Source organism: Haplochromis burtoni, unplaced genomic scaffold, assembly GCF_018398535.1.
Source record: "Haplochromis burtoni strain Fernald_Lab_line unplaced genomic scaffold, NCSU_Asbu1 Contig_29, whole genome shotgun sequence".
Lineage (NCBI taxonomy): Eukaryota > Metazoa > Chordata > Actinopteri > Cichliformes > Cichlidae > Haplochromis > Haplochromis burtoni.
In genome coordinates this window covers 3,041,336-3,056,787 of record NW_024582390.1, presented here as the reverse complement: position 1 = coordinate 3,056,787, position 15,452 = coordinate 3,041,336, and the positions used below count along the sequence as shown (strand labels likewise).

At 37.6% G+C, this 15,452-nt stretch overlaps 3 protein-coding genes across 4 annotated transcripts; 1 reads left to right on the top strand and 2 right to left on the bottom strand.

Moving 5' to 3' along the window:
• Positions 1–680: 680 nt before the first annotated feature.
• Positions 681–3,012, bottom strand: LOC102306365 (glucose-6-phosphatase 2). Its single transcript, XM_005918180.3, has 5 exons — positions 2,156–3,012; positions 1,968–2,077; positions 1,781–1,892; positions 1,587–1,708; positions 681–1,497 (listed from the first exon to the last, which is right to left on the bottom strand). The coding sequence occupies exons 1-5, from the start codon at positions 2,371–2,373 to the stop codon at positions 983–985; spliced, it is 1,077 nt and encodes a 358-aa protein (XP_005918242.1). The 5' UTR covers positions 2,374–3,012; the 3' UTR covers positions 681–982.
• Positions 3,013–3,125: 113 nt separating this feature from the next.
• Positions 3,126–7,831, top strand: spc25 (SPC25 component of NDC80 kinetochore complex). Its single transcript, XM_005918177.3, has 7 exons — positions 3,126–3,233; positions 4,670–4,837; positions 5,233–5,298; positions 5,479–5,625; positions 5,728–5,853; positions 6,549–6,647; positions 6,930–7,831. The coding sequence occupies exons 2-7, from the start codon at positions 4,690–4,692 to the stop codon at positions 7,052–7,054; spliced, it is 711 nt and encodes a 236-aa protein (XP_005918239.1). The 5' UTR covers positions 3,126–3,233; positions 4,670–4,689; the 3' UTR covers positions 7,055–7,831.
• Positions 7,759–15,406, bottom strand: nostrin (nitric oxide synthase trafficking). Of its 2 annotated transcripts, none has more exons than XM_042219217.1 (16): positions 13,734–15,406; positions 13,559–13,644; positions 13,371–13,454; positions 13,111–13,173; positions 12,926–13,007; positions 12,782–12,844; positions 11,968–12,066; positions 11,725–11,850; positions 10,808–10,906; positions 10,589–10,714; positions 10,018–10,126; positions 9,844–9,932; positions 9,592–9,717; positions 8,323–8,581; positions 8,132–8,227; positions 7,759–8,040 (listed from the first exon to the last, which is right to left on the bottom strand). In XM_042219217.1, the coding sequence occupies exons 1-16, from the start codon at positions 13,827–13,829 to the stop codon at positions 7,904–7,906; spliced, it is 1,740 nt and encodes a 579-aa protein (XP_042075151.1). In that variant the 5' UTR covers positions 13,830–15,406; the 3' UTR covers positions 7,759–7,903. The 2 variants fall into 2 exon arrangements, with proteins under 2 accessions (XP_042075151.1, XP_005918237.1); XM_005918175.3 differs by having other exon boundaries at positions 8,132–8,224.
• Between the last annotated feature and the right edge of the window lie 46 nt (positions 15,407–15,452).

The window sequence follows — 15,452 nt, the reverse complement described above, 5'->3', positions numbered from 1 at the left end:
CAGATGTTTCTTCGAGCTGGGCTTAATGAGGAGCCTACGCACTTAGGACAGTTACATAATTCAGAGCCAGCCTCAGGTGCCGCTGGATGCTAAGCAACCCGGGATGGTGGAGAAAAACGTGGAAATACGTTCTGCTGGGGAGTTTACCTAATCTGCCTAATCTAGTTACATCACAGCTTCTGTTCTGCTTCACTTATTTTGGCTGATTAATATCTAAGTTTTCCTGAAGAGAGCTACAAGAGATTATTCAATGCATGCAGAGCAAGCTGTATGTCCATACATTTAAAGTGCTTAAAAACTAAAAATGATACTTTTATAACCGACATTTCTGACATGATATAAATATCGATAAACTGTCATTTCTGACAATATAAAATTTCACCTGTTCTTTCATCTGAGCTGCAGTGGTAAGGGATCTTACTTGTTATCTATCTGACTTTTACACAGAACTCATGGGCTAACAGGTCACAATAAAATCTGGAGGTCTGATTTTGTTTCAGGCTGTTGTGATGTAAACTGTCAAAATGAAGTTTTCAAAAACCATTTGTGCTCTAATTTGTGTGTAACCTCTTAAACATGGACGTAAACCCTAAAAAGGATGGATATTCGTAAGGAAAAAATGGGAAAACACTTCAGGCAAAAGCATCTCCCGAATGATTCCAGGGTTGTATTATGTCCCAAAGAAACTCTTTAATAAGATATTGAACAGTCTTTACAGTTATTGTGATTTACATATAAAACAAACACCATAGAATGGACTCAGGTAAGCAACAGATCAAGCAAATGAAAATTTCAAAATATGTTATTCAAACCCACAAATGCAACTTTTTTAAACATACACTGTTTCAGTCTCGTGTGATTACCTCCATAATACACATACAGATTTACACTTGTTTGCCAACACTACCATTCAACCTTGCTGATATCCTTGATCAATAAGTGTTGGGGGTAATATTGTAAAACTTGAAAGCTGCGCCCCAGTCTAAGCTAGCTTCCTCTCTTCATGCTCTCTGATGAGCAAATTAACACAGTAAGGAATAACAGCAACCACACCGAGAGGTATTGAAGCACTTTTACAGAACGACAGTATATAAAACAGAGCCTCATTGTGAGTGGGCATTTTAATAAAGTTGTACAGTTGCAGAAATGTGAGCGTTGCAGTCACGCACATGAGTTTAAACATACTTTTGCAGCCGTTCTTCCCTTTGCAGCTCTGAACGAACATCTCAGAGTTCACTGCCAGGCCCAGCCCAAACAAGGCTCCCAGGTTTCTAACCAGACCGGCAAAAGGCGTTGTGTCGAGATGGATCCAGTCTGGGTTAGCGCACCACTTCTTGGCTTTGCTGACTGACCACATGGGATCGATATCCAACAGTTTAAAGAGCAGATAAAAGCAAACAGCGAAAGAGAAAAGAAAAATGTTGGTTTGGAGGTAAACTTTCAAGCTTGCATTGTAGACTGAGGGGATGTGATCAAAGGCCTCAGCAATCAGCATGCCTACACATTAAAGAAAGAAAAAAGGTCTTTAGTCCGAACACAAAACAACAGATATATCAGATATTTTTTGACAGCAGAGTGGAACACACCAGTGAAAACACCGAGGATAACTTGATGTGGAAAGTGTGTTGCAATAAAAATCCTGGAGATGCAAACACTTATCTGAATGACCCAGAAAGTCATCCACAAAAAGGACCTCAGAAGACAAAACCTGTAGGAATAATACATATTAAGAAAAGACAAGACAACTAATTTAATTGTAAAGATTCATATAACCTCTCACCTTTGAAAGCTGTGTACAGATGAGGCGCGGGAAGGCCGAGCAAAATTTAAAGCAGAAGTGATCATCACATACCACACGCATGATGAGCCCATGGCGTGACCAGATGGACTGCCTGTTCAGAAAAACATTAAATAAAGTTTTCTACACTTTAATAGTTTTAAGTACTGACTCGTACATGCATACTAACCTGGCCCTGTTTCACAAGTTATATGAAACTGGTCCAAATGTGGTTTTGAATCATTGTGGTAGAAGGGTGTTTCTTGCACCCACCAGTATGGTCGGTGCCCAAATAAAATCCTGCAAAAGAAAATATAAGAATAAAGTTCAGAAATACATAAAATAAAGATACAAATGCTAACCTAAGAGTAGGTTTACCATTTCAAAATAAGGTTGAACCAGTCTCCAATGACAGCCACCCAAATCATCTTGGTGCCAACATTGTGACTGAGATGGAACCAGAGAGGGAAATAAACAGAGAAAATATTACGAGGGTCACCCACTACTGACACAAAATCAATGAAGTCATGATATTGCCAGCAGTTGTTCTGCAGGTACTGTATAACCTGCACACCAAAGCTGTAGACAAAATCCATGTGGTTCCCTATCTATGTACACAACTGCAACAGCTTCTTCTTCAATGCCAGCTAAAGCACCGTGAGTCCTTTCCTACCTCAGGAACTTTATATCAACCTGGTATCATAAATCATTAAATGAAGCCATGGCAACAACTGCAACATCTTTGCTTTGAACCCAACATAAAATAATGTTGCCATTAGGGCTCAGCATTTTAAGACATGTTACAAAACTGTTTACACCCTGAGCATGTAGACATTAGATTTTTCACAGAACATTGCTTTTACAATTGTTAAATATTAGCCATTGTACACACGAAGAAAGACAGTTACACGTAACCTGCTGGATCCTTTCAGCCTCATTAATATTCTCATTCTCAGTGAACGTAGCAACAAAAGGAACTTCCTATAATGCTGCAAGAGAAAAACACAGCCCATCTGGCATCTGGCACAGTAGAGTTCACTGAGTACATCTGTTAGCATTCAGCTATCTTCCCATTCTAATCAGAGCACAAATACTGAAATAAGTATAATGTTGTTTTATATAGTTTGGACGGAATTTCGGATCCATCTGAACTTCCACATACTGACCACAAGGTGGGATATCGTTTCAGCAAAAAACATCCTGAAAACATTATATATATCATTATAAATATAAATTTAGCAAGAGGAGTGGGCTATTTAATATTTTTAAACCATGTTTTCTCGGTTTAAAAACATAACAGTGTTTAGCCAATTTGAAAGCAGAGGAAATAATATGAATGATTAACGTAATTTCCGGTTGTCGTTGAGTGCCCGCCCCCTACGTTTAGACCGCGGATTTTTGAAAATAACGACCTGCGCAACACCAAGACGTAAATCTAGAGTTCTCTTCAAAACATGTGAGTGTTACACGGAAACGTTAATGGACTGACTAGTATAAGCCACATTTGTAAAATATCCTTTGGTTTCATTTGCAAGCTAATCGATGACGAACTAACCGCTAATGTTCCCCCGGCTAACGTTAGCATTGGCATGCTAATGTTGTTAGTAGGTTTTGGTGTAGCTGTTACGTCACCGGTTGTCCGATATGCACAAATAATGTTGTATTTTAATAATAAAGCCAGCTGTTACTAGCGACAGGTCAATTGTGAACTAATTAAATAACTAATTATGCCAGTAAACATTTAAAACTGTTTTAACTGACGATGGTTTCAGCTGTACTCTTTGATATGCTTTGAAATGTTTTGGTGTCATTGTTTGCTGGAAATAACAGCCACAGTGCATAACTATAAGTCTTTTAAAAGATTAATCTAAATACAACACAGTACAGCACAGCCTATTCTGTACTGTTGTACTTTTTAATCTTGCTTTTATCTCCATAACGTCTGGGTCATTGTACATTGGTTAAGCCAAAGGAAAAAAAAAGTTTACTAGAGCACTAACAACTATAAAATTAACAATTTACCAAGAATACACTGCTAGATTACACACAGCCGCCTGAGGGGTTTATTACGAAGCAATGTTTTGGCCGAAAGTGCCACATTTTCTCAGATTCTTTTATTTACAGCATGTCTTAAAAGCCGTGTAGATTCTCTGCTGGGGGAATGTGTGCAAGTTGTTAAGCAGTAGCTGTACATCAGATTCTGTGATTTACATGCATACATGATGCAAGAAATGTTTTTATACTTTATCTTTAATCTGCTGCTAAGGCTGTTTTACCTTGCTGGAAGCTGTTTACACAGCTTTGTAAACAGAGCAAAAAATACAGAGAATACCAAAAATACCTGTTCAATCGATTAGATCAATTTCATTTTAATCTGCTCACAAAGCAAGGTCTCATCTTCGTTTTAGGCTACAGGAAAGTGTCAGAGCTGAGCACACAGAGTAACCCTTAATGTTCGTTTCCATCCATTTCAAGTTTCAGAGCTCTAATGTACAGACTTCATGTTAGAAATAAACAGCAGCATTGAGAGCGCGTTCAGCATTAAAATAGTTAACTCACAATAAAATAAAAAATTCAATTAAAAGTTTATTTGACTGCTTTGTACGCTAAATCAAAACCAATTAACTGCAATTAATTTCATGTCTTATTCACAACTTTGGTACTTGTTGCTGTTTATTTATGATGTTCTTTTTCTAATGTTCTTTATAGATTTTTATTACTATTTCATCTTCATCATTACGTGATAATGTCTTTGATTGTGGGCGACACTCATATCCTGGACAAATAAATTACTCTGAGCAGCTTTTTCTGTATTCTGTTCTGCGCCAGTGTTGACCAACCACTACAGTTGTCTGGCTCTGCAGTGAAAATTGTGCTTGTGTTTTAACACAGATTCATAACAAAGCACCGTGATGTCCATCACTGACCCAAACATGAGCGATAGGTTTACAAGTGCAATGGAGGAGATCCACAACAAGGAGCTTAAGACATACACAGACATAATAGACACAACGGCAGAGTTGGCCCAATCCCACAGGCAGTTTGTGAAGTCAGCAATTGGTAAGTTTTTTTAAATTTATTTTTAATGTTGAACTACATATACAAACATCTGTTCAGCTTGTTTTCATTATTAATATCCTTTATTTCAATAGAAAAGAAATTGCACATGGACTTTTTAGTTTTTAAGACACCCTATTGTCCCCTTTTTTTCCTCACTTTCCTATCTTCACTGCTTCACTATCCAATAAAGGCAAACATGTCAAAGAAAGAGAATATTAATTATGAGTAACATTTAGTCTTACAGGTTTAATAACAACTAGATCCAAAGTTGTGTTTTTGGAGTGTTTTAAGACAGTCTGAGTATCGTCCAGCACAGTGGATTACAACATTACACATATTTTCTTACTTGATTAGAGTTGTCTGATATGGCTGATAATAAATGTTTTCTGTTGCAGATACGTGTTTAAAGAAGTGTAAGGATGATGACATATTGTTTGAAACAATACAGACATTCAAAAAAGGTGAGTTTCAGTAAATTAGGCACACAGTATTAGCATGTACCTTAAATGTAGGTCATACTGCTGAGTTCAAGTGTACATGTGAAAATGGTGGTTTGTAATGCTGCTTCCGCACCTTCACTTTATCTCTGGACTTAGTTGTACTGACACAACTTGTGTACTGACACAATGTTTGCCTCGTAGACCTCGAACGGAAAAAAGTGGCTTTAAAAGAGAAACGACAGGCAATATCTGAAGTGATATCTGAGATTCAGGAGAAGGATATGCAGAAAGAGGACATTATCCAGAAGATTGAGAAGCTTAAAGAAGAACAAACCAAGAGAAAAGAACGTACGATTGTGTGATTGTGACACTGATGCTGTAACGTATAAATTAAATATTAAACTGTGACTGTATTGTATAGTACACTTATTTTTTCTGCCTACATTTCAGTGATTGAATCTCAATACAAAGCAAACAAAGACAGACTGAAGAATCTCCAAAAAGCCAGACTCGTCTTTCAGGATCATCTGGGCTTGGAGGTACGAACAATCCTCGGCAAAACACAGCTGGTTAAAGGTATGCAAAAACCATGCATTTTTAATACACATATGTTTGTCGACTCTTGTTTATGTTATCTGTAACAGATTTTTGTGCAAGAGGTTTTGGTCTTGCCGTTCCTTTTAGGCTGATCATGACTGATGTGGTTATGATACTTTCTAAAATAAAACAACCATAAGGATAAAAGCTCTAGCTATTCAGAAGTGACAAATCAATATTATTATGATTATTTTGATTTTTTTTTGTCGGAATGGAATAAATACTCAGTACATGAGTACTAGTTAAAACAGTGGAACCACATTCATCATGTTTCTGAAGCTGTCTGCATGCACATATCCAAACTAGAGTAATTCTGACCTACAAACTGCTTAATTGTTAATTGATGGTTGAGTTGAATGCATTGAATAGAAAGACTATAATCATAAAGTAATATTTTTTTACCTTCGGTGGATTAAAATGAAGGCTCTGCTCTGCATATTCCTGTTACCATGGTGAACTGATTGATATTTATGCTTGTATGTATCATCATTAACGATAAAGACATGCACAGCTCAGAGTGAATATAATCAGATCGTGAAGAAACTCTGGAGATGTGTACTGTTACTGAAAAAGTGTTGTGCAACTTAATGATGGTCAGCTGGTTGTTGCGATTTCACCTTGTGACACACGCCGCTTCTGATACGACTCAAGAACTTTGTTTTGAACTTTTAAAGGTGAAAAGTTGCAGTTTGTTTTTCGAAACATCAACCCCTCTGATCCAGACAGCGCCTATGTCATCACGATGGGGATTAATGAAAGCGGATCATACCAGAGTAAGTTAAATACCTCTACTTTTTTTTCCCACAACCCTGTGTAATGTAATAGTATTTCTGTGTATTAATTTCAAACAGATTCACAAATATAGATATGAGCTTTTTATTATTATTTAAAAAGCTATAGGAAGACCAAAAAAACACACTGATATTTAATGTGTTTGTAAAATTGGTTCAAATAAGACCAGAGAGAAACATTGGAACACTTAACCTGATATTTTGTGGCTCACTCTTTTATTGCATCCACTGTAATCAGTCATTGTTTTTTTTCCTATTTTACAGTTGTCTCCAGTGACCCCGTGCTCAAGTGTTTGCCAGCCTTGGAAAAGCGACTTCAGGAGACCAATAATTTACCAGCATTCCTGGCAAATGTGAGGAAGGAGTTTATCTCTCAGACGCGTCGCTAAAATTGAACGCAGGGAAGGATGAAAAGCACGCAGTGACATTCTCCCTGCAATTTGGACTAAAGAAAGCACGGTGGATTCAATGGAGTAATCAGTGGAAGATTACAAATCTTTAAATAAAAAGTCAACTTCAGGACTCTTAGATTTGAATTTCAAATACTCTTTTGTACTCAGTAGCTAACAAGTGTGAATTCTTCTTATTAAAAAGATTAAGTTTCTTTTTTTGGCATCATTTCAGACGAGTTCTTGTTGGAGATAAGTATATGAATTTCAGGAGCGGGACCACGCCAGTCCCCTTCGAGGCCTTGCTCAAACCGCAGCTCAATGAATGTCCAAGCCGTTCACCTTTATCTACGATAATGCTGTCAAACCTAAAATGAGGACGTGGGCCCAGCGAGTGAATTGACATTTGGACAACTGCTTACCTTTTAATCCTGAATAATAAGGAACTGACCACTTAAACATTGATGTAAACAGTTTTATTTTATTTGTTTGTTACAAATCTCTTTTTTTACACGTGCTACAGACATCAATGATATAATAAAGCACTTCTTTATTAAAGCCTCGTGTTAGTCGACCTTGTATCGAGTGTAATATAAATTATGAAAAAACTTGTTATTTGATATTAGTGTCATGTTCAACTTTAATCCTAGGAGCATTACAAAATACCCAGGAGGCAGTGTTAAGATGCTGAATGTACATCTCACTTCATAAATATACAAGAACTGAATGTGACAAATGTTGAATAATTAACCAAATTAAAATCGGTGCATACACAGATATTGTTCCTTTCAGACTAAGTTTCTAATGAATGTTTGGCATCGCTGTGGTTAGAATTTGATTCAGGGTCGGTCAGGCATCAGATGATTTAATGCTGCTTAACCGAGGTAGCTCTTCAACATAGGTTGATGGGAAATGGCCCATCTGCCCGTTCAACATGCCAAACCACCAGCCGTTTTCTTCCTTGGAATAAATGTCTAGTAAATCTCCTGTGAAACATGATTTTTTCAGTTAAACTTTAAATCTTTGCTTTTAAGAAACGCAAACGTTTTTAGTAAACTCAGGTTTAGTGTCACTTACCTTCGTTCAGAGCCAGTTCATCGTCGTGCTCAGGGGTGAAGTTGTAAATGGCCTTGCATTTTCCTATACTGCACAACTCTGGGGTTGTTTTATCTGCTAAAAATAACTATTTTTAGTGCTTTAATTTCCTGAATTTCCAGATGTTGTAATTTTAAACAAACAGTTGTATCTGTGCTCTGTAAATGAATTACCTTGTCCTTTGTCCTCTTCCGTGTGAGGCTCCAAGACTCCATTAACAGTGCTGCCACTCTCTGCAGTTTGACTTTCCTGTGTTGGGCTTGTAGAACTGACCTGGTCAGTGGCATTTTTTGAAGGATCCACAGACTGCTGTGCCACAAACAGAGGTGGTCCTTTGTAAATGATGGAAGCTCTCAGTGACTGCCGGGATCTGAAGGGTGTCCTCCTGAGTCTGACTGGACGAGCCAGCTGAACTAGACTATGTTCACAGTCCTTGAACAGAAGAAAGGGTTTCAACTACAGCATTTGTCTTTACAGAAGCGTAAACGCAGAACTGTACAACGATGTAATATAAAATAAAAAATTCGCCTTTTTGATATTCCAGTCTTTTTATTTCTGGTGTTTTTCCAATTTAATAAGATAACTTGAAATAACAAGAGAAGTTCTCATTTGCTCATTTTCCTGCAAGCAAACTGTCCTACCTACCAATTTAGTGTAATTTAGCTGTAATTTGCTTTGCATCGAGACAGTTTGTGTCTTTATGTACTGCAGGTGGTAATGTTATGAGCCGATTTTGAATGTAAGATGATTCATCAGAAATGCATTCATGCTGTTTATGCAGTGACTCACGAGATACAGGAAAGGACAGGATCCCTAATAATATAGAATAAAAATAATCTTGTTCATTCAGAAAAAAACAGGCAAATATTTTATCTCAAGTAAAAACATTTTGCCTCTACATGTGAACCAAACATAAGTATATTTATTGATGCGATACCAAACTACCAGCTACGACAGGCCTGTTGCCCCAGCAAATCACCTGCCCCAGCAACCTGATTCACCAGTTGATGCTAAATATTAAGTGTAAAATAACTGTAATCAACAAGCTAGCAGGTGGAAGTATTGAAGGAGAGGAATGAAAGCCTGTAGAAGCAAAACAATACATGTGTGTGAATGACAGGAAGGGTGATGGAGTACTGAAGGTGCAAGGTAGCAGATACTGGGAATAATCTTGTGCACACTGTGCTTTTATTTCTGGGAAAATCAAAAAGATCCTGTTTCTTACTTGCACCATCTGTCCAGTAAAACCAATATTCCACTATAGTTCCAGTTAATCTGCTTTAAATATGTTACTGATAGATATGTATGGGGTATGCAGAGTAAGAGATTAAAGTTAACCCTCTATCAAGTCTGTTCCTATTAAGCTGAGGATTCAGTCCAGTCACATTTTAGCTACAAATCCTCTGTGCCAACAAAAGGCGGCTGCATAATGGAAATCTTACCTTGTCCTTCCATTTCAGAATACTGTTGCTGAACCGGTGATGGGACTTTGGTTTCCCTTCTAATTTAGACAGCGATGTAGAGAGTTTGTAATGAGTAGCCTCCAGGAGATCCAGTTTTAGAGTATTCTATACATGAGTTGACATTAGTGAGCAATTGGGAACCCTGGATTCATGGTCTGTTTGAAGAAAACATCAAACAGCACACAGCAGTATAAATCCACATCCACTCTGGCATTACTGTCCACTATTTACCTCATCAAGCTGCTGCTCGGTTTCCTCAAGATTCTTTTGGTTGGAAAAAGATGGATTTTCAGAGTATGTTTTCATAAGTTTTTCAATTCCTGCGACACATTGTAAGAATTAGAATGACAGAAAAACACCAAATGATTTTACTTCTTATTTTAAAAGTTGCGTAACACAGCTTGCCTTCACAGTCTTTCTTTGTTTTCGTAATATTCTCGTCGAGGCGCTGAAGTTTAAGCTTGATTGCCTTTCTTCTTCTGTCTTTGTCCATGAATGATTTGCTGTCTTCCTCCTGAGCATAGATATCTGGTCACTTATTAAATCAGAAACATTTTTTTTTAAATCTACCATCGATGGTTAAATCTACAGGGAATAAAAGTAGCATGTTAACTTTGAATTCGTCCCGAAAACTTTTCAGACATGCTGCATGTTGCACCCCAATCGTACATGTCCCTATACAGTAACTACATTTTATTAAATCAGAAAAATCTCATTGAGGTTACCATCATATTCCCATAGAAGCCACATCTTTAAAAAAACGTATATGTTGTATATATGTATAGCTATATTTATGTAACAGTTAATATAGAGTAGATCACGGTGCAGGATTTCTGTCAGGCCCTACCAGTAACTTTTTTATCTGCAGCACGCACACACTAACATAAAAAGATGCCCCCTGCAGAGATGACCGCCTGCAGAAAAAAATACTTCGGTTTGAAATGCAACAGCAGATTCTCAGACACCAAAGACTTACGAAATAATCAGCCATCAAAAACTCGACGTTGTGATCTTCAGTGGTGTTTCTGTTCTCTTCCACCAGGGCTTGTATGTCTTTATCAGTGTCCACCCTTTGGACCGCCTGTTCTATCTGTGTTTGGCCCTAGAGGTAGCACAAGTATGCATAGGTGATATAATATCCTTAATGTACCAGTGATTCAACGTTTACTGGACGATGGTGGTCAGGATGTCTCACATGTTTGAGGGTCTGTCCAAAGCTGTACATTTGGAGGTTATATCTTTTTAGGATGTTGCCTAGAAGTTCAATCCGTTGCTTCTCCAGCTCCTGTATGATCTGAAAGAGCAGAAAGTGAGAAAGTCCTTGTTTAGATAATCTCCTGGCCATTTAAACCATGGAGCACATAACAGCAAATATATGCACTTGAGTTAGATGATTGCCATCTAACCCATAAATTCAATAAATGCACCAAGTGATTCAGGTCATAATGTGTGGAAAGACCATGTGCAGAGTAAAAGAAAGATCACAAGCTTAAGCCAGCAGCCTCAAGTTCTGGTACTGTGTCCTTATTAAACAACGTGTACACTAAATAAATGTGGGAATCTCTGAAAATACATTCAATGTCTACTGCTGCACAGAGTGGATTTTGATGAAAGAAATGTAAGCTAAAAATTCGCTACTGAAATGTATGTTGCATAATTCACTGAGAACAAAATGACATAACCACGGTTAGTAGAACTCATAATCATCAACCATCCTTGAAGATTACACCAACTGGCAAAGTTAAAACCTGATATTACAGGCCGATCCAACCGGAGTCACAATGTGGCTCAGTAATGCTTATGACCCCATTCTGATGAGACTGTGGATGGTGTCCTGGAAGATCCCCAGCATTTAGGCATCAATACATAATTTCCCAGAGGTTCTCAACTGGATTCACGTCTGGTTTTTGTGCTCAAAATACAGAACATACTGTCCTGGGAGATAAGCTGTGCTTTCAGAGTTTCCTGGAACCAATCAGAAGTGAAATCTTTCACACTAATGAAAAACTCTTGACTACGTCACTGAGCCCCGTTATCTCATAAAGAGCCACTCTTAATAAGAGGAACAGCTAAATGCCCACAAAATGACAAGTAGGAAACTATTTTCTCCACCTGGTAGCAGTTTTTCAATGTGTTTTCCCACTTGAGTCTCATCTGATGACCCTCCATGTTGATATTAAAGTACTCCTCATCCACCCGCGCCTGCATCTCTGCTGACTTAGTCAGCCTGTTAAGCATCTGGAGTCAAGAACAGAGAGAAAACTTTAGCAACCGTGCTGACAGCTTTTTCCAGTAAGTATCCCCCCCATGGTGAAAAAGACTGCAGTGATGAAAACAGTATGACACATTCTGTACCTTCTGTTTTTCTTTCTCAGTGGAGATGTGTTTGTTGTTTTCAACAAAGTTGAACAGATCCTCGTGTTCTCTTGTTAGTCCAATTAATTTCTTTTTGATCTAGTTTAGAAAGAAGAAATCAAATGAATATATTATTATGAACTTTAAATAACATTACAACTACTTTGTGATGTTGTGTGTCAAAGGGAATAGACTGAATTTGAAAGATAAATCATTTATCTTGGCTTCTTGTGAGTTTATTTTTGTAGATATGAAATTTTACACTCATAGCTACAAAAACACTTTATTATTTTATTTTATTATTTTATTTTGTTATTTTTCAAAACATTTTCAACGAATGCGTCACGTGTTAAAAAAAAAGCTTTATATCAGATTTGCATTGCAGCCAAACAGTTCCTGGAAACGGTCACAACAGAGTCATTTTATGCATGATCATTATGGTTCATAAGGCCAAACATGACAGTGACTAATGATAAATCTACCCATTTTGAAAGGGAGGAATGGTTATGGTTGGTCACAATTCCAGACTTTATAATGTGCCATCAAACCAAATCGTAAAGTATCATAATTCCTCAGCATGACCCTCCTTTTAATGGCATGCAACTGTTCAAACACATATATTATTAAAGCTTATATCAGACCTGTGAGTTCTGCATACATTCTAATGCATTCTTGCAGGTATCCACATTATAGCAATTCTCTGACTGTACATGTCAACATATTTTTGCAGATACAGTCATTTTATGGATTTATGATTCAGCAGCTCCACCAAAGCCAATTTCTGTCCCTGTATATGTTTACAACACGCCCTTACCTTCAGTTGCTCACTCCAGTTAGCAGTAACAAGCTTTCCGGTTCTTTCAATGGCACTGTCAAGCTAGAAAAGAGTGGCATATTGTGCTATCACTGGAAACTGTAGCAGAGAGATTTTGATAAAAGGAAAGACTGAATTACATACAGGCCTCTTCCTCTTATTATGCTCGTCTAAGACTTGTCGTATTTCCAGAATTGCTTCCTGCTGAAATGCATTTCCTACTGATCTGAAATGAAGACATAAATCTGCATTTAAACTCCAGCTCAAGATAACATTTGTTTAATCATTCGACTGGCGCAGACTCGAGCTGAACTCAGGTTGAAAACTACCTGTGGGCGTCTGCTCTTGAGTACATCTCATCTGACACATGACACCAGGCACTGTGGGTGGAACTGAGTGGGGAGCCAGCATGAAAAGGTTAGAGCTGTGGGCTAATTAGCCTGACACCTGCCTGTGTTTTGATCACATCTAACTTGGTGGCTGCATGTTATTGCTCATCACACTATTATTCCTGTACAGCACATGGCAATCAGTCCCAGGAAGAGGTCATGTTAAACACAAAACTGACAAAAGACAGTGTCACCCTTACTTGTTTGACATTCCTTTGGAGGCCCTGATGAGTTTGCCCGCGAGTTTTTGTAGGCCTTTGGAGTAAGTAAGCTCCAACTCTGCCCTGGAACAGGAAAAAGATTGCAGCAAGGAAGAAGAAGAAATAAAACTGGGTCAAACAGTAACTCCTAAAGCGACTCAGGTGTTTTCTAACCACAGTCAGCGTACCTTTGCTGGAAAACGGACATGAGCTCTTTGCAGAAGTATTCCCCATTTTTTGAATATTGTTTCGCATTTTGATAGAGCTGGTGATACTGAAAAGTGATAAATAATACACCGTGAGTACCTGACACATTTGATTTGAATGTGGAAGTTGTGCGATCAGTCAAAAATATATACTCACAGAGCAGGTGGTGGTAGGTTCCTTCATCTTAAGACTGTGGCTGTTTGTTGACTTTGTACCTGGAACTTTGACCACCCTCCTCCCAAAGTTACTCATGCGCAAACCACCTGAGCTTTATGCATTGCGCCAAAGGAAAATTCCAATGAGAGGGGGGAAAAAAAAAAACCGGAAGAAGCTGCAAGCTTAAACTCAAGCTGGAAGGCAGCAGGTTTATGTGCAACCGATTCAGGACGGGGGAATATATAAACACCACAAAAAGGTCTGTCCACGCTTTTAGCAAACATAAATAAATAAAAGGATACGACCAAATAGAACTACTTTATATAATGTTCAAGCTAATTAAACCGGCTGAGTTTCCTAATAACCCTTTAGAGAAAGTTAAAGAAAGTAAGTAAAGTTAATACTTTTAGGTTGTTAGGTTGTGATGTTTTGGTAATAATTATTCTATAAGGACTTGCGTGGTTTTATTTCATGTCTATTTGGTAATAACAGTTTAAAACGTTAGTAATGAGCAGTTTCTACTTTATTTGGCTACTTGGTATGAAACATATCTTCCTTTGAACATTGAACAATCAATTAAATCTGGTAAGTTTGGCCTGCATAAGTGATCCAAACGCACAACCAGCTGGCATCCCACAAAACTGAACTGAGCCAAGTCAGACCCATCAGTTGCCTATCCTGCTCATGTTTACAAGCTGCTACACTGGTCACTTAAAATCATTCAAATTGTAAATTGTTATTGATCCTATTACCTTAGTCTTGAACTGTATATTTATTTCTCTTATTATATTTATTGTCTTTTGCACTGAATGGAACTGGAGCCTCGTCGTCTGGTCTCTCTATATACTGTACTGTATATAGCAGAGATGACAATAAAGTTTAATTTGACTTTGAAATTGCTAATGGAGTATTAGTTGTTTAATGTAAAACCTATTTAGACTGCATTATTTTTAATGATTAGGATTCTGGGGTATTAGATATTGTCCTAGTCCTGGATTTTTTCACTCTATATTTTGTGTTAAATGGGTTTGTTTGGCTGTGCTTCTCTTTTTATTCCTTTCTGGTTTCCTCCGCCTCTGTCATCCTCCTTCTTGGTATTCTTCAAGGCCAGGTATTACTTATTTGTCTTTCAGTTACTATCTGCTTTACTATGAATGCTTCTCTTGTTTTCTTTTGGTTTAGCTTACTGCTTTTCTTTTCCCCATTTTCTAGTTTTTACTTTTTGTGTTGGAAACCACTTTGTGTCTGTGAAAAGCACTCTGTAAATAAACTTTACTTAAATACTTACCTATTTTGTGATTGTCTGCCCCATTTATTGGTGGGTCTGTATGTGTCCACAGAGGCTTTTCTTTACCTCGTAAGATAATATATTTGTGCTCCATATGTTTGTTTCTTGTGCTTCTGTTTTTTTTTTTACATTTCAATTTTGTTCTTACCTTTTGTATCAAATCTGCACATTATTCAGCTCTAACTACTTAATAACTTATATCCCTAAAATATTTATTCAAAAGTAACATTTCAATGTGTATTATCTCCTTCTGAGAATCCCAATCAATATTTTTGTTGTTGTGTTGACCTTGTCAACCTCTGTGTCCAGCATTTGAGTTCCTAACCTCACCCTAACGCTCCAGCAGATCCACAGTAGTATAAATTTGAGGTATTAAGCAACCGCGCACAGAGAAGCAATGGGAGGAGGTTGAATGCTGTTTATGTGTTACT